Source organism: Abramis brama (genome assembly GCF_963993115.1).
Source record: "Abramis brama genome assembly, chromosome: 25".
In the NCBI taxonomy this organism is placed as follows: domain Eukaryota; kingdom Metazoa; phylum Chordata; class Actinopteri; order Cypriniformes; family Leuciscidae; genus Abramis; species Abramis brama.
The window spans coordinates 17,978,161-17,996,323 of record NC_139987.1 but is presented as its reverse complement, the minus strand read 5'-3'; the positions used below and the strand labels follow the sequence as shown (position 1 = coordinate 17,996,323).

The window sequence follows — 18,163 nt, the reverse complement described above, 5'->3', positions numbered from 1 at the left end:
TCTCTCTTCTCTCTCACTCTGGTTCTTTGTTTTAAAGGGATAATTCACCCCAAAATGAAATTTTTGTCATCACTTACTCACCCTCAAGTTGTTCCAAACCTGTATGAGTTTCTTTCTTCTGTTGAACACAAAAGAAGATATTTTGAAGAATGTTGGTAATTAAACAGTTGACGGTAGCCATTGACTTCCATGGTATTTTTTCCTACTATAGAAGTCAATGGCTACTGTCTGTTTGATTACCAACATTCTTCAAAATATCTTCTTTTGTGTTCAACAGAAGAAAGAAACTCATACAGGTTTGGAACAACTTGAGGGTGAGTAAGTTTTTATCCCTTAAAATCTTTTTTCCTTTGTTTTATGTTTCAAATATATGCTGTCCTTTTGAACTTTCTATTCATCACAGAATCCTGAAAAAAAAGTATAGGCCTAATTGTTTCTACAAAAATATAAGCAGCACAACTCTTTCAACATTGATATTAAGAAATGTTTCTTGAGCACCAAATCATCATATTAGAATGATTATGAAGGCTCATTAAACGATAATAAAATGGAAACCAGTTACACTAACTGTAAAAAACATGTTGCCATTTATTTTTACATCATATTTTTACAATGTTTTTCAAATTGTAATAAAATTTCACAATATTGTTTGCATTTTTGATTAACAAAATAGAGCCCTGGAGACCATGAAAGACTTTTTTAAAAAAACACCAAACTTTTGAATGGTAGTGTGTCACTATTTTTTTCTTCTATTGTCTACAACCAATGTTTTGGATACTGCCCTCATAAAAAACACAATCAGTGGCAAAACATTCACTAACGTCTCAAACATTCTGGACCTCCAAACCACATCTGCATTATTACTTGGAGAACTGCATTTTGAAAAAAAAAACAAAAAAAAAACTGACCAAACATTTAAAAAAAAATCGAATGTGTCTAAATAAAAATTTGAATTTAACATTTCCCCAGAAGTGTGAACAAAGTCACTTTAACTTAGACAAACACATCTGTTTCTTTGTGATCTTTTTCTTTGCCTTTTCCTCTATATGTTGGCTTTGCTTAAGGACCATCCCAGTTGTGGTTCCGGATGATTTGAGATGCTGGTTTAACTAAGGTCTAATTAAAACCCAAAATGATCTCTTTCCTGATGTTGATGCTATCTCTCATCATTCACATCCACCCTTCCCCCTATTCCATCATCGCTCACGTAGGCACGGTTGACTCGCAAGATTTGGGTCCCAACTGAAGCCATGGTCTTGTCAACCCTTGGGAACCTCTTTTTCTTTGTCTCTAACTACAAATCAAACTCCACAATGAAACGGGGTGGAGGTAACATTTTATGGCTTCTCAAAACCTGACTCAATAACGTGAAAAGAAAATTAAATACGATACCACCACAACCAGCCCCAAGTTTCAACTACATTCCCCGCCCACTCAATGATCTCTAGCTGAAGGCTACCAGAAAGTCTTACAACACATGACATCATAGCGTTGTGTCACAGTTTCACACGATGAGCTATACCACTGAGACAAATTGCAGGCTATCAACTGGCTGACTAAGAAAAAATACCAGAAACACAAGTTTGATGTCCTGTGTGTGAGGTAAAGATGGGAGTCTACGCCTTGGCTGGACATAAAAGAAAAATCTAATTAAATCGCACACTATGAAGGATGACTTGCGTGTCATAACACATCAAGACATTAAAGACAGCAGCACTACCAAAGCAAAACCTGAGCAGTACCTTCTTTGATGATGGTGGGTCTTTTTCTCGGCTGGATCTTCCTAAACTTCCCTTTAAAGTCTGCTGGAGTGAACATATGCATGGAGAGACTAGCCATCTGGACCAAAACAATCCCATCCCGGCACTGAGTTTCGCAAGGGTTCGGTTTACCATCCACCACAACTCCGGCACTGTTGACATCCTCCACTGACATATCCGACACGGATGACAGAGGGACTGCTTTCACCTGCTCAGGATCAGCATGGATACGGATCTCCAGAGAAGTTCCTCTCAGTTCTGTCTGACTCTTCTTTTTGTCCCTCTTTCCTCAGTACTGGGTACATGAGCTTTAAAGTGTGAATTAAACCAGAGAGTGATGAGTGCTAAAGCTCTCTGTCTGCTCTCACTGGTCCAGGCTGTTTAGCCAGTTGCAGTAACACGCCTGAATGGGGCAGGTGTTGAATTACTCAAGACGGACACGCCTCTTTTGTGTGAGAGAGGGTGGAGATTTTGAAAGTAAAGGAGGAGAGATGGGGCAAGTGAAAAGTGTGACTGTATACAATGTTTATTTTAGAGTGCTTTAAAAACACTGCCAATTGGGAATAGAAAGCAACCTATCAAAATGACTTGCTTCTGGTTTATATTAACTTGTTTTATGTTTTGCATCCAAGGTGTTTTCAAAATGGTCGTCAAGGCATCGTGTCCCCCGAGTTTGATTCCCAAATGCAATGTGCTCACAAAACAAACACATCATTTATAGGTTGGTTTTTATAAGTCAGAGGGAATGGATAAATGTGGAGTCCTTGGGTGAGGGTGTTTATTTGGACCACCTTTTAATGACATTAAGCTAACAAATAGCCGCACTGTTCACTGATCTGCAGGCGTTGCTGGTTTTATGGAGTAAACCTTTTGAAGGTCAACATGGAACAACTACCTTATTCTGTCTCTCTCTCCAAGTGGCCCTGGCTGAAAGTGCTGATGAAAAAGAGGGGAAAAGAAACAGAGAGACTGACCACTCCTTCGAGAGAACAAAAAACAGCCCTTTTCTTCAATAAACAACATTTTGATGCAAATCCAAAAAGGGTCAGCGTCTCTTCCCAGGGGCCGTCTCAGCCATCTCAGAGCTGCAGAACTGAAGGCTACTCTGTCTTTACGCCTGCAAAAAATAGTGTTTTTTTGTTTTTTTTAAAGTCAAGCACAGACTGGCTGTATGAACAGCTTGCTAATAATTTCCAAGTCAAAACTTGAATACAAACTCAGATTTCCTATCAACCCCCTAGAAACGCCCAAGCAACAATTAGTACACCACAGAAACTATGGCAAGTGTTGTGGGGGCAAATTTTGCATGGACAAACAATCATATTTTTCAGAAAATAAAAAAATCTAGTTTTCAAGTTAGAAATTAGAAAAGGCCTCCATGAAAAACTGCATTTTTCAAAGCTAAATGACACAAAAACAATCTGAATGTACAATGGCATGTGACCTGGACTCACCCAAATGTTTATGTTTGAATGTATGAACTCTAAAAATACACATGTGAAGAAGAAAACACACATAAAGTCACATTTTGTTCACACAAAAAAAGTATTTAAAGTCCCACTGTAGTCAATCATTTTATCCCTTAAAACTCATCTTTGATCACCAAAAGTACATATTTAAATGTTTTTTCCTGTGAAAAAAAAGTGTCGTGCCTTAAAATAGCTTGAATGCAACTCTACCCTCTTGCTTCATGTAGTATACGTGGAACCATGAATATGCTAATTAGCCCCGCCTCCACTCACGCCAGCTCATAGATTCACTCAGCCAACATACTGAGGTAAAAGCTGCACAATGGTATCGCTTTTTAAAACGTTGAATGGTAATTAATATGATTAGCCTTTTGCTTCACTATGTTATCAAACAGCTAATAATGTGTTGCTAATGTTACACAAACCATGTTCCTGTTCGCCATCTCAGTCTGCCTTCTAACAATCATCAGAAATGCTTTAAACAATTCAGAACGTCAGTGGAGAAAGGCATATAGTTCATCATAACATCGTAATATACATCATACACCCGCTATATTGCTAAATCTACCCGACTTTTCATATCAACGGGATAACCTGGCATCTCTCGAGACTCCCCTGCGAGTTCGCTTTTAATGATATGCTAAAGCATAATGATTACAAGGTAGTTTGTGACGTCAGAAACACCAGTGATTTCAAACCGTCTTTTTTTCACAGCAGTTTTCAGGAGAAAATACTCAGCAATGGTGTTGACTTATGAATTTGCACATGGTTTGTCTTAAAGCACATTAAAAAAACACACCACAGATAAACAACATTAAAAACTTGATTTTCACCACAGGGGGACTGTGGAATGGGGGGAAAACGCACGGTTATTAAAAGTTGAACTGATTTTTTGGTTTGTTTTTAGAACGCTGTGTCATGTGCGAGACGCTGGCTCGGCAGTTATACGCATCTGTCTAGCGCATGTTTACATAGAAAAACAATGGAAAAGTAACGCATTAAAATGGAAAAACGCATTCTGAATGGTCCCTAAGGCCATGCAAGCATGAAAACTCATCATCCCATCCTTTAAAAATGTGTCATCTATATATAACAGATAAAAATACAAAGAACCCTTCAAATACCACTGGCCTACCCGAAAATAGCGCACTTAATTGGTGCAGCCTAATTACTGGAGATAACCTAGAACTCCAGACTGTGCGCACACACAATCGTGCTCACCACATCAAGGCAGGGTTTGTTTTTATGTAATCACCAGTGATCTTCACAGATATCACATTCCTCAGATGGCAGTTAGGACTGGTCTGCCAGGAGAGTGACGCCACATGGACACGCTGTCCAGAAAGGCATTCTGAGACGCTGTCAAGTGACTTCATGAAGTGAAATGTCAATATTTACATAAATGTTCATATTTCGACAAGTGATTTTGAGGGGTCCACTGGCTCTTCATCTCAAGGGCACTTTGAAATGCTCTTCTATTGATCTCTCTCTCAACAATTTATGCATTAGCAGAGTCATGTTTCAAAAGCTCTTCAGTTAAAAAGCCCTTTAAAGAAAAGTGATTTAGAAACTGTGAAAATGGCTTTGTGGAAGATCTAAAGAGAGTCAGAAATTTTTAAGAGGTGTTTTAGATTGAACTGTGAAAACTAGAAAAGAGGAGTGGATATAGAAAGTTCTCATTACAAAACATTTCTATCAAGAATTGTGAGGGAAATGAAGTGTGAGGCTGCCCTCTAGAGTTTAGTAGACGTACAGTTCATGAGTTTATCTCAAACTAGTTTTATGAGAAACTTAAAATATGCTATCCAAATAACTTCAACCAAAGCTAATGTTAAGAAGCTACATTTCAGCAAAAATATTGTCTCTTCTACATTATAATTTTATTTATACTAACACATGTTAATGTAATTAATAAAATGTACTCAACCATCCAAGTTTTTCTTCAGTTTTCAGTGTCACATGATCTTCAGAAATCAAAATTGGTTATTTGAAGAAACATTTCTTATTATTATCAATGTTGAAAACAGTTGTGTTGCTTAATATTTTTGTGTAAACTGATACATTAAATTTTTCAGGATTATTTGATGAATAGCTGTCTTTTATTTGGAATATATATATTTTTTGGTAACATTATAAATATCTTTACTGACACATTTGATCAGTTTAATGCATTCTTGCTGGTTAAAATATATATTTTTGATAATGATAATGTACACCAATAATTATTTTATGGCATAAAGTATGTAAAAGCATTAAAATTGTATATTTTAGGCCAAACTTAAAATGCAACACTAAACAGTGTCCCTTTAAGCGGTCATCCATTCAAGGGATCCCTGTAAGCTTTCAATACAGTATAAGATATCTCTAAAAAAGTATTATGGTAATAGTTTATAACTTTACACTTGACAATAAGGTTTCATTTGTTAACATTAGTTCATTCATTAGCTAACAGAAGCTCTTAACGACTAGTGAGCAATATCTTTTTACAACATTTATTAATCTTTGTTAATGTTAGTTAATAAAAATACAGTTGTACATTTTTCCATACATCCATCACTCTCCAAATCTCTTATCCTCTGTAGGTTCAGAATGTCAATTCACATTACATTAATGTAAACAGATACAACTTTCAATTAAAAAAAAAATATTAGTAAATTAAATTAATGTTGAAATCATCCATAATAATTTGTTTATTTAGAACTATTGTTAGTACAGGTTAACTAATATCAACAAATGAAACATAAAGTGTTACTGAAATTGAATATTTGTATAAATAAAAGTGATTTTTGTCATAGCTCTGTTGTTGGGTTACTGTGTAGATCGCAGAAAGTGATCTACGCTAGTTACAGTGTACATCATTCTGATCGCTTAGTCTAAGAAGGCATCAAAAGACAAAGAGATAAATGATTTGAGGAAACGTGATGTGGAAATGGATGGAGATAGAGGTGAAAGAACAATGCAGTGTTGCTATGACTGTCCTTTTTTTGCAGCTCTTACTCCCCAGTTAATAATTCATGACTTGAGCTTTGAAAAACAGCCAGAGAGAGAGGAGAGACATACAAATATAGAAACAGCAGGTGAAACAGTGAACAACTCTTGACTAAAAATCAGTCACCATAGCACAGTGGCTAGTTTCAAATGCATTCATCTCTGTTTCTAAAACTACCTGTCAGAAGCTGTTATATAAAATCCTGTAAGCGCCCACTAACCTACACACAATAACCAAGAGCATCTCTCTAAGATTACATAACGTCTAAGTGGGCAGTGCATCACACGTTCGGTCAAGTCTCTCAGTAACAGTAAAATGTGTGCTCTTGTATGCACTAGTATGGACAGAATGTAAAACAATTAGATCTGCACTTCCTGAAGAAAATACCAGTGCTTGCAAAAGCAGCAATTACAATTATTTATGCAAACATCAAGATGATGTCATCTCTGTTGTTTAGATTTTGAACGACAACACTCTACCAATTCATTAGACGAATAGTTCATTCTAAAATGAAAATTAAGCCATCATTTACTCAGCCTGGTGTTGTGTTGGACCACAAAAGGTGATTTTTTTTGTCGCATTTTTGTTAAAGCTTAATTTCCCAAAACTTGTGTGCTTTTTCTGGGTGAGACGGAGCGAACAGTGGCACTAATAACCATATATTGTCGTAGTTGTGTGTTTATTAGTCATGTTTAATCAATCAAAGTGTTTCAATCATCTGTTTATTCAGCTACAGTGATACAGATGCCCATAGGGATTTTCTAGAATGACTGCGGGGCATTTTTGGAGTTTCCGCATGAGAGCACCCTCTGGCTTTCAGATGGAGCAGCATTTAATACTGATTAGAGCCGTGCTCTGTAAAAAAAAAAAATAAAAAAAAAAAAAAAAATCACAGCCTTTGCACAATCACGTGCGGTTTAATTTTGATTAATCGAGCAGCCCTATGGCATGTTTCGCATGGGATCATTCTGTAATACTAATGCATTTAAAAAAAATAAAAAATTATGCTGTCGCTATTCACTGCCATTACATGGATGACTGCGAGCGGGTGTAATGTTGTGAATTCAAAAACAAAGGAGAGCTGGATCCAAACGTTCTGAGTTTTATTCAAAATGATATCCAAATGAGTTTTATTGACAAAAACAAACAAACAAACAAACAAACACAAACACAAACACAAACACAAACACAAACACAAACACAAACACAAACACAAACACAAACACAAACAGAATGAGAGCACCAAACATAACATACATGTAGGAACAAGACTCGACAAACACAAGAAACACTGGGGTATAAATACACAAAGACTAACAGGCTAACAAGAGGCTGACAAGGGACAGGTGTAGGTGATAAGTAGTCATGGAAACAAATGAGGCAGACACTAGGCTTGTTTGAGATGTGAGAGTACGGCTGCAGTGAGGGGAGGAGTGAAAAAGGTGCAGTCAAGACGGACAGTTCTCTCTTCTCGGATCAGACACCAATGAGATCGAAGGAAGATATAGCGGGATTCACATTCATGTGCTGTGTTGCTAATAAACTGGATGTAATTTAAGTTCGGTTGCTTTTATATGAAAATAAAATATGATGAACAAGACACCCAAAGTACTTGTTATTTAATTCCATTTGAAAAAACGTTTATCAATCATTTTTACTTTAATACAGACATGTTTTTATATTTTTATAGAAATATGACAATCACATAACCCATAGAGATTGCACTGTCAGAGAGTTTGGAAATATTCACACATAATGCAATTTTTTTAAGAATTTATGCACATAAAAACATGATATCAGAATTTTAAAATCAAAATGTTTAAAAGATAACACTTTTACACAGTTGTTTAAACCAAAAAGCATTAAGCTGTCGTCAGCAAGTCGTTTCCAATCGTGCTTTTGATCTGACTGCAGAATCCGACACGGCCGCCTCGCCGTCGCGAGAGTTTTTTGACATACGTCAACATGACATCAGAGCAAGTCGGACCACACTCGGACACATTTCTAACCGGGATGTAGTGATCACCGGTGATCAGTTCCGCACAGATTTTACTCATCGCAAACGAGCCTAATGCAACAAGGGAAAACAGGAACTAAACACAGGACGTGAACACAGAAACATTTGGAACAGAAAACAGTCCTTTCACAACAAGGGACCACAAGACTGGGATTGTGACAGCGGGACTTTTCTTTTTCTTTTTTTTTCTTTTTTTTGTAGTCCAAAAAAGAAAGAAGGGGATATGGCAACAGGGTGAGCAAATGATGGCTTAATTTTCATTTTAAGTCAATGGGAAATTTGAAGATAGACATTTTAGGGTTAACTATCCCTTTAAGTCAATGGGAAATTTGAAGATAGAAAATGAAAATACAAAGCACACTTAAGCCTAAAATGATCTAAAATCTGCAGATATTACAGATATTACAAACACATCTGGATAATGTGGATGCTAAAATATGTCCTTTAATATTTAATCATGCAAATAATATGGTTTCCACAGTGAAAATAAAACCAAAGTTATCTTCACTAACTGCAGATCAGGATATGACTGACTGACAAACCAAATCGCAACACAGTGCAACCTAAAATCCAGTGAACTATCTGACAGACCTATGCAAGCCATTCCACATTTGTATAACAAATTATTAGAATTCAAGCTTCACAAATGGTTTCAGCAACTGAATGTAAATATTTACAAACCCTCAAGTAAACACACATGGTTCAGAGCAATGAGGATGGCTGTCCGCTTTTGTCTGAACTAGGCTACATGAAATGAATAAAGCACAGATATAATAGCTGTTCCTGCCTAGTGAAAACAGACAGACTCAAAACAACAACTGGGAAAAAATATGAGCTCTGAAAGTCAGTGAGTCCACTATAAAACACTATTTTGTGTATTCTGTTTACAGTATTACATATAACATTATTTAATAGGCATAACAAGTTCACATGGTCACTGTCACAAATTTGCTTATTTGATTAGTGACAAAACAGAGCAAAACAATTTTACGTCATCTTTTCTTTGTTCAGTTTTTATTTATTTATATTTTTTTATTAGATTTTGAATCCCTGATGTTCAATAGGGACTTTTGGACCACACAACGGTTTGTGCTTTGTTGTATTAGCTACTCAGAACTTAGATACAATACATAAACAGTAACATGAATACTGTAATTAAATAATGACCAAAAAAAAAATCTGTCACGACTCACCCTGTTTAGACAAAGGAGGATGCGATTGTTGCCATGCAGAATATAAAATCATCCAATTTCCTAAAGGTAAAATTCAATATCAGTGATGCTGGATAGTGATGGTCCGTATCAGAAGTAGATGTGTATCAAAAGCGCGTGAGCTGCCTTAAATAACCCACTTTTAAAATATGTATATATATTTAAGTCACGCGCAGAATTTCAGTGTATCGTAAGCGCGTTCGACAAAAGCTGCACGCGCCCGTGATATGCCCAAAAATGCTGTCTATGTAGGCAGCACACTCGATTTTGAGCACAGCCACTATTACATTGTTGTCATAATCACAGCAGACATCTATCTCCATTTACAGCTATAAGTAAATTACATTAATTCCGCTTCGTGAACCCAGAACACCAATGGCAACCATTTAGACACCATACATTATTTCTAATTATGCAAGGGACAGTTTGAAGCCAAATATGTTGTGCTGTGTTTGTGTTATCAACAGACAAACACAATCTGTGTTGGTGGTCTGGCCTTCCTCACGGCTTCTCCGTCAATTTTAAGCGGTTTCACAAATAAAAGCTCACTGGAACAGACACGGGATTACATTTAACACCCTAAAATCATCGAGCAAAAAACATCATACCTTGTATGTTTGTGTTTAGCAGTTTATATGTTCATATCTTTATCCAAGCGTCGTCGCTGAATTCTGCTATTTTCACTTCATTAGTCTCGCGTCTCCTCGCATCGACTGACAGAAAAAGACGGCCGCTGAGGATGGCAAAACTCCGCCCATAGCGACCAATCAGATTGTAGATATTTACCGAAGAGAGAAATGGAGATCGCTGATTGGCTGAGACGCACGTTCGTCTGTGTCCTTCCATCCATTAGGTTCTGGAGCGCCTGGAAAGATGCTGCTGGATACTGACAGGTGCACAGTCTCAAACAACCCAGTTAAAAGGCAACAAAAGCAATATTTTGAATGAGTTTACCTTTAAAAGAGCACAATTTCATTCAAACTGACTGGGAATTGTCTTCCAATGCAGTCTAAAAATGGTATAAAACGTATTGTCAGAACTTACAATTTTCTGGTTTATGTCTGTCCTACCTGTAAATGTTCACAGCATAAGCAGAAATATACACTTTCTGTCAAACGTTTTGTATAATTATGATTTTTCTGTAAATAAATGTTTTTGATGAAGTCTCACCTAGACTGCACTTATTTGATCAAAGAAACAGTAAAACATTTCAAAATGTAATATATGCTGATCAGTTATTATCAATAATTATTGGTGCTCAATTATTAATTGATCAATGTTGAGAACAGTTTTTGCTGCTTCATATTTTTGTGGAAACCATGACACATTTTTTTTTCAGGATTCTTCAATGAATAGAAAGTTCAATGAACAACATTTATTTGTCAAAATAAATCTTTCAAAACATTATAAATGTCACTTTTGAATTTCTTTCTCTTTTTTTATTCGCACTTACCCCACATTTTTGAATGATAGTGTATCACGGTTTAAACAAAAATATTAAGCAGCAACAATGTTTATCAACATTGATGATAATAATAATAATATTAGGTGTTCCCTGAGCACCAAATCAGCATATTAGAATGATTTCAGAAGGATCATGTGATGTAATGATGCTGAAAATTCAGCTTTGCTATCACAGGAATAATTCAAATAGAAAACAAATAAATGCAGTCTTGGTGAGCATACGAGACTTCTTAAAAAAAAAAAGATATAAAAAACGTTTATTTTTAACATTTTATAGTGCAATCCATGCTGTTTTATGTAAAATTGCACAAACACAAGACTGTGAGAATGAAAGATCACTCATTTGTGGGGTATACTGTCTTTTATGATAAATTATAAACCATCAACAGGGTTTTTTAAAAGAGTTTAAAAACTCTGTTATACAATGATTGAAGTAGCTAAGGAAATCCTTGACACTGGTCATATTGTCAATTTTATATTGCTTGACACATTCCACGAGACTTCGGACTATGAACATATTTACAACTTTGAATGTTTGCATGTATCTTGAGATGCGTAGAAAAACCTAACTTATAAATAGTCTACATGAGTATGAATATAAAATGACAAAGAACAAACAAAAACAATGTATGTTATATTATCTTATACAGATGAAAGAAATGCACCTCTTTATCTTGATTGCATGCTTCAGTAAACAGTCATCTACTTTGTTGACCAAGACAACTTTGAGGCATTTCCCTTTGAGTCTGAAGTGGCAAAGCAAGCATAAATCCCTTTACTGTACATTACAAATAACCTCTCAAATTCAATCTCAAAATCCATTACATTTTCAAACATCCATAAAAAAAAAAAATAATTACAAATTTTTCCTTCATAGAAATTATGCTTTAAAGTTCCTTTGATCTCTCAAAGATGTGCTCTGTCAGTCTTCTGCATTGTTCAGCAGTCATTGCTTTTCTTCTTTAAAATCTTTTGAGACAAACAACAAGCCCAGCTCAAGGGCTACAGGCCTGACATGCTGTTTAGGGTGAAAATGGACGCTGGAGGGGTTTGAGGCTCTAGCTGAAGTGTTCAAAAATGCTTCTCCTAATGGAGAAAACATCAAAGTTAGAGTCATGTGTCTAAAAAGATCACTCCATACTGGAACAAAAACAGCAGGAATCAACAGTGCCATCCTTTTACTTAAATTGTTCCAGGAAAGACCGTCAATCTCCTTTCTGAACATGGATAATGATTAGGATAGTCCAACACTATGATCCCTTTTACTCACTGGCTCTTTCACCCATATTGGTTATCCATGTCTGCCAAAGACAGTCGTGGCAAGGAAATTTTTGCAGGGTATTCTGCATTTCGAGAGGGATCCATGTAGATGGTGGAGCTGGTGAGACTCTTGCGGTTTTTCTTTGACGCGGAGCGTCGCTGCCAGCGGCAAAGGAGAAGCTCCACCTGCTCTCTGAAGAAGCTGGTGGTCAGGGTGTAGAGGATGGGGTTAAGGGCACTGTTGATAGGAAGAATGAAGATCACCACCCAGGAGTTTATCGTCCCTGCAGAGATAAACATAAGACATTGACGTCAACAACAGCAGAACTCATTGTACCGATCATCTTAAATTGAGGATTTGTGACACACTTGGCTAGAGGGAACTGGGTCGTTTTCAGGAAACGGTTGTTTTTTGCACGAAAGAAAAAAATAAAAGGATAATTAAACTTTTTATAATTTTACTATTAGTAATTAAGTAATTAATAACATTAGTAAACAGTTATTAAGGTTACTGCAAAACTTTTATTTAATTTGTATTTATTTATTTTAATATAAATGTCAGGCCTAAAATACCAGGGCCATGACCATCTTAAATATGTGGCTAAACCTGGCAAAAATACCAAGTTACTTATTACATCAACCTTATTTTCTGTGAATGTGCTAGACTTCCGATTCATTAGCGCTATAGAAGAATATCAAAGGGCAGTAAGCGGTAAAACTATTTGCAACAATACATTAAAATAATATGGTAAGAAATACCAGTTTGCAGTATCAAGCAGCATAACAAGCCGTTTTGTACAGCTAAAAATAACTGGAAGTGCATGAGACTGGACGCCTTGACGCATTCAATTTATGGCTGCTCTCGCTCTTACTTTAAAAATAAAGTGGATAAGTAACCACAGAGAGCTACTTTATTTTAAACCCATCACAGTAAGTTTGGAACTTGAAATCTTTATTTGAATATATGACTCAAATTAGTTCATTCTGGTTGCATCACCCAGTTGTGTGCCTTATTAGAAATAACAAGATATTTATCTTTTAAAATATATTTTGTGCCAACTGCCTTACATTCAGAATGTTATGGGGTTGAAGACTCATGCAAAAATGAGAAACGTGCCTCTGTTTTAACCATGTGGTCAAAAAATGGTGCTGCAGAAATATACAACATACCTGGAATCTCAACTTTTAGAAGAGAGAGTGTTTTGACCAAAAATATGGGTATCCAGCAGAGGGCGTCAGAGAACACAATAAAGAAAAAGCGGTTGGCCACAGCCACATCTTTGTGCAGCCGACTGCGCACATCTGTGGCATTGATGCCGGTTTTATAAATGGAACAGAACATACTGGAGTAAGAAACGACAATCACCAAGAACGCCACCAGATTAAGACCTGTGAATACATAAGACACTTAGTTCAGTATATGCACATAAGGACTGACTGACATACTAAGAAAGTAATAAGCAGGACTGTAGATACAGAATTTAATAATTGCAGGGTGACCAGACATCCCCGTTTCCCAGAAAAGTTACGTATTCATGATGAGTAGGCTAGGCCTACTTAAGGTGTAAATTTCACAAATTTCTGGTGCTTTAGTATTTTCCTGATCATATATCTATATCTATATATATATATATATATATATATATATATATATATATATATATATATATAAAAAAAATACTAAACCACCAGAAATTTGTGAAATTTACACCTTAAGTAGGCCTACTCATGAAACTGTAACTTTTCTGGGAAATGGGGATGTATGTGTATATATATATATATATATATATATATATATATATATATATATATATAAATAATTACAATAACAATCACAAACATTTTTATGGAAGCTTAAAAAAAAAAATTGTCCACCGCATGCATTTTCCTTCGACACAACCCAAGTGAGTTTTTTTCTAGGAATTTTATTAAATTAAATATTAAATATTTTCTGTAGCCCACAGTAAATCGTGGTAAATCAGACATTGCAGATCATCCCCTTGGTCGGTTTGGGCTTAAAAAAAAAAAAAAAAAAAAGAGAGAGAAGAAAAAAAAGGTCACCCCGCTTAAATTTAATATAACTGAAGAATATATATGAATGAATAATATATAAATTAAAAATACTAAATAGCCTACATGAAAACAATTGAGTATATTATTAAAAATTCAATCAGTGAAGAACCAAGATATCGAACCAAGAAATATCCCTGTGGAGTATCCTTTGGCTGTTGGTTTCTCCAGTCTATCAGAGTGCAGAGGGAAACAAACTCCATTTCGCCCATAATAGTTCCCAAACACGTCTTCATTTAGCAGGGGAACAGCTGCTATGACAAATCCCAGGATCCATATGAAAGCCAGAACTAACACTGTCTGCAGCTTTTCTGGCCGCAAATGGCTAAAAGGGAAAACAATGACTAGGAATTTCTCTAGCGTCAAGTAGGTGAGGAGGAGAACAGATACTTCAGAGGAGAGCATGGCAAGAAAGCCAATTGTTCGGCATTCCACACTGTCCATCCAGATAAGAGCGTTCCGGTTATATTCGCCACGAAATTTCACGTCGAATATCCCCAGGAAGAAGAGATAAACTCCCATCAGACAGTCAGCACCTAGAAAACATTAAAGCAAAAATAAATAAATAATCAAAACAATGACATGGATATTTAAGCATGATGTCATACAATACTTAATATTTTCATAAATGAAAAAACATCTCGGCTTACTCAACTGTAACCCTGTTCCCTGAAAAAGCAGGAACGAGATGCTGTGTACTCATACGCATTGGGAAAACATCTTTGTTCGATCGGTTGTGAAGCATGTGTTCAAACACGCCAAGAAAGAGGCTTAAATAACCTCCGATGATGACGTCATTGGATGTTTCCTCGTTAACTCGTCATGGCGGTCTTCGAAGAAGGGGAGAGACTGTCGCCCAGGCCTCTCCCCTCAGCCACCGGACAGAATTCTATCCTCTAAATTTGTGCCCTTGGGGGTCTCTTGTTTCTGTGGCCGGTCCAGTTGTAACCTGGCCACTGCACGAATCAACTCTTCTTGCGCTTTATCATCGTGGGAGGAGCGTTCAGACTTTCGAAATCATCTCGCCTGAAACAAGAAATGCAGCGTTCTCGGCCCGGTCCGAAGAAGCGCCAATGCGTATGAGTACGCAGCATCGAGAATAGCTTTTGAAAGGGAACTGTAGGCTTCTGCAAATAAACGTAACACAAAATCGGTTTCCCCCTGCTGAGACTTGGTTCCAAGTTCTTCAGTTTTGTCCTCATTTCATAACTTTGGAATGAAAGACAACATCTGCACTGATTATAAGATTGCTACTCCTGGTTTCATCAGGTCTAGTTGCAGACTAATTAAATTGATTTAAAACAATAGTGACTAGCTCCTGCTGCATCAATTTGTGCAGTGGATGTTAATATCGACGGCATCATTTCTGTTCCTCATTACCAATATAAAAGCCATGTGATGATACCACCCTCTTGTGATAGCAGGCGATCTTTGATTCAGACAGCATGGCAAATGTGAGCAGAGAAATGCTATTAAATTCAGTGAACAGCTGGAGGTAAAGGCCAAGCTCCTTTTCCCACCCTGACTATAATCTAGACACGCTGGTGACACTGCTATAGCTGAGATTAACAGTCCAAGTACAGATAAGGACACTGAACTCAACTGAAAATGTGTCACCGGCTAATAACAACCCTCCATGAGATTGGAGCCCAGCCCTCAGCCACCGACACCCGGCCCGATGGAGATACGAGAGCCCAACTGCAGACCATGGTCTTTGCAGCCAGCTGCGATTGACGAGTCTGAGCTTAAAGACAGGACGGAAGGAGTCGTCTCCCCGGAGCCTAAACCACAAGGTGTGTCTGACCAGGTGCGTAAGCCCGCAACATCGTGTGCGGCCGAGGGAGCGTTTGTGGAGTACGAGGGCTGGGAGGAAAGCCCCACCCACAACCTCACAGTGGTGTTCGAACGAAGAGCTTTAAAGTTTGGTCCTTCAAGAGTCATTAACCAAACAATTGGTTTTCCCCATGTGTAAAATGTGTTCTGTTCTAATGATGATTAGGAAAAGCCTTCAGATATTAAGAGATGACAGCCAAAAATCATTAAGAGCCTGGTGAACTGTTAACTGTTCTATTATATTGAAATAAATTTCAATATAAGAAAATGTTAAATTACTTTAACTTCCCATGGCAATTCTGTCATACTGATACGGTTCCAGCCTCTGGTGCCGTTTGCGTGTCTGTAAAAAAAAAAAAAAAATGACAAGATAATGTTTTTTTTAATTAATATTTTGGGGATTTTATGGTACCAAATGATATTTACGCTGTTTTATAATCCATTTATTCACTTTTTGAACATAGACCTGAAAATTCGTAAATCTTGAATGATTTAGAGCACAGACTTAAGTTCTCTTTTCAAAGACGACACTTATTGCTGGTGAAAAAAGTTGAAAAAAAGTTAACTTAAAAAGGAAGTTACAGAATTCTGTTTATTGTTGCACAAAAATACTATTTTAAAATTTTGTATGAAATATATATTTTCAAAAACATGTTTTACTCTAAAACTGCAAGAAAAATCAAAGCCTTGAATCTAAACAAGTTGTGTTCCAAATGTGAGCTTGATATCTCAAAAAAGCTTTCAGTAAGTTTTGTTTGGCCGCAGTACAAAAAGTTTTCGCAAGATAAAATTAATTTCCAGTGCGGTCATTTTTGATCACGAGGAGCATAAGTGTGACAGTTTTTTTCAGGACCATTTAACCTTTTCAAATCATGTCCATGATTATTATATTTTTTTTTTTCACATAGCAAGTGCCAAAACCTTTACCAAGTTTTGTACCATTACGATGAAGTAAAAAAAAAAAGAAAAAAAAAAGAGGGTTAGATAATATAAAATACATCAAAAATCCTGTGTAAACAAGTAATTGTTAACTAGGCTATTACTTTATTGCAGTTATGTTATCAAAAAACTTTGCATGTGTGGATGATAGGCAAGATACCACAAAAGACCATTTTTTTTAAAATAAATAAACAAACATATCTCACAAGGGAGCATTCCCTGGGACCCCGAGGTTCACACTTGAACCCCCCCAATGTTCAAACCAAAACTACGCCCTTGTTATATACAGTATTAAAGTAATATGTTATAATTTTTGATCATTTTACCTTTTTTTAAAATCAAGATAGCTTGCTGGCTTAATTTTAGCAAAATATGGTTCAGCCAAAAAAATACACATGGCCAGTAATATTATCTCACCAAGTTTCACATCAAATTGACCCTTCGCTAAACCCCACCCTCCATAGTTACTGCTGCTACGCCTGACAAGCTTTTGCGCCTGGCACGTCTATTACAGTATGTATGCACCGGTGTCAGACATTCCCAAGGAGATAATTAGTCATTTTTGGCGAACAGGTGAAATATCTGAGAGAGCAAGACAAAAGGGACTGCAGTATGCATTCGAGGGATATATCCACGACATAATATGCAACCGATTAGAGAATAATTTCGTCAAAATTGAAGCTAAAGCCTATAGGTCCCATCGCAAGCAGCAGCCTGATACAGCAGCAGCAGATACGCTGACCATTCAAATGGGAAACACACAAATTGAGGAACGGCTATGTTCATGCACAGCAGGGTAAGTGAAATTTGAAAATAATCTAATAATTATAAATCAAACAGCTTATCCATACATCTTGTGGAATAAACACAAGACATTAGCCTGACCACTTCTCCCGCTTATATTGTTAGCGCGCCAGGCTACTGCTCACACATCGTGGAGCAAATGTAGGTGTTTTTGTTAATCCTGTTGACATTTAGTTTTGAACGGGGCCTCCCACACTGCTTGATCCACGCCTGGCATTTCTCCCCTTGGGTTTTAGGTTTCGGGAAGGAAAAAAATTCCACCCCCCGTCCAAACTTTAGGATAACGGGTATCAGATTTGCACAATCCATACGCACAACGCTTCGGCATTTCCCTCGCTCGAAAGCTT

The 18,163-nt window shown here is 36.7% G+C and overlaps 2 protein-coding genes across 6 annotated transcripts in view; both read right to left on the bottom strand.

Moving 5' to 3' along the window:
* Positions 1-10,161, bottom strand: part of fryb (furry homolog b) — a 64,654-nt gene extending 54,493 nt beyond the window's left edge. For 2 of the 3 annotated variants that reach the window (XM_084103703.1, XM_084103704.1), the window contains exon 1: positions 1,743-2,129. In XM_084103703.1, coding sequence (XP_083959829.1) covers positions 1,743-1,935 — 193 coding nt within the window. In that variant the 5' untranslated portion in view covers positions 1,936-2,129. Of the gene's footprint in view, positions 1-1,742; positions 2,130-10,054 lie in introns of those variants that run through there. The other variant, XM_084103708.1, reaches the window with a different exon arrangement.
* A 1,091-nt stretch (positions 10,162-11,252) lies between these two features.
* rxfp2a (relaxin family peptide receptor 2a) overlaps positions 11,253-18,163 on the bottom strand; it is a 43,815-nt gene continuing 36,904 nt past the window's right edge. For all 3 annotated transcript variants that reach the window (XM_084104162.1, XM_084104161.1, XM_084104160.1), the window contains 3 exons: positions 14,366-14,776; positions 13,341-13,559; positions 11,253-12,454 (listed from right to left, as the gene is read on the bottom strand). In XM_084104162.1, coding sequence (XP_083960288.1) covers positions 12,189-12,454; positions 13,341-13,559; positions 14,366-14,776 — 896 coding nt within the window. In that variant the 3' untranslated portion in view covers positions 11,253-12,188. The remainder of the gene's footprint in view (positions 12,455-13,340; positions 13,560-14,365; positions 14,777-18,163) is intronic.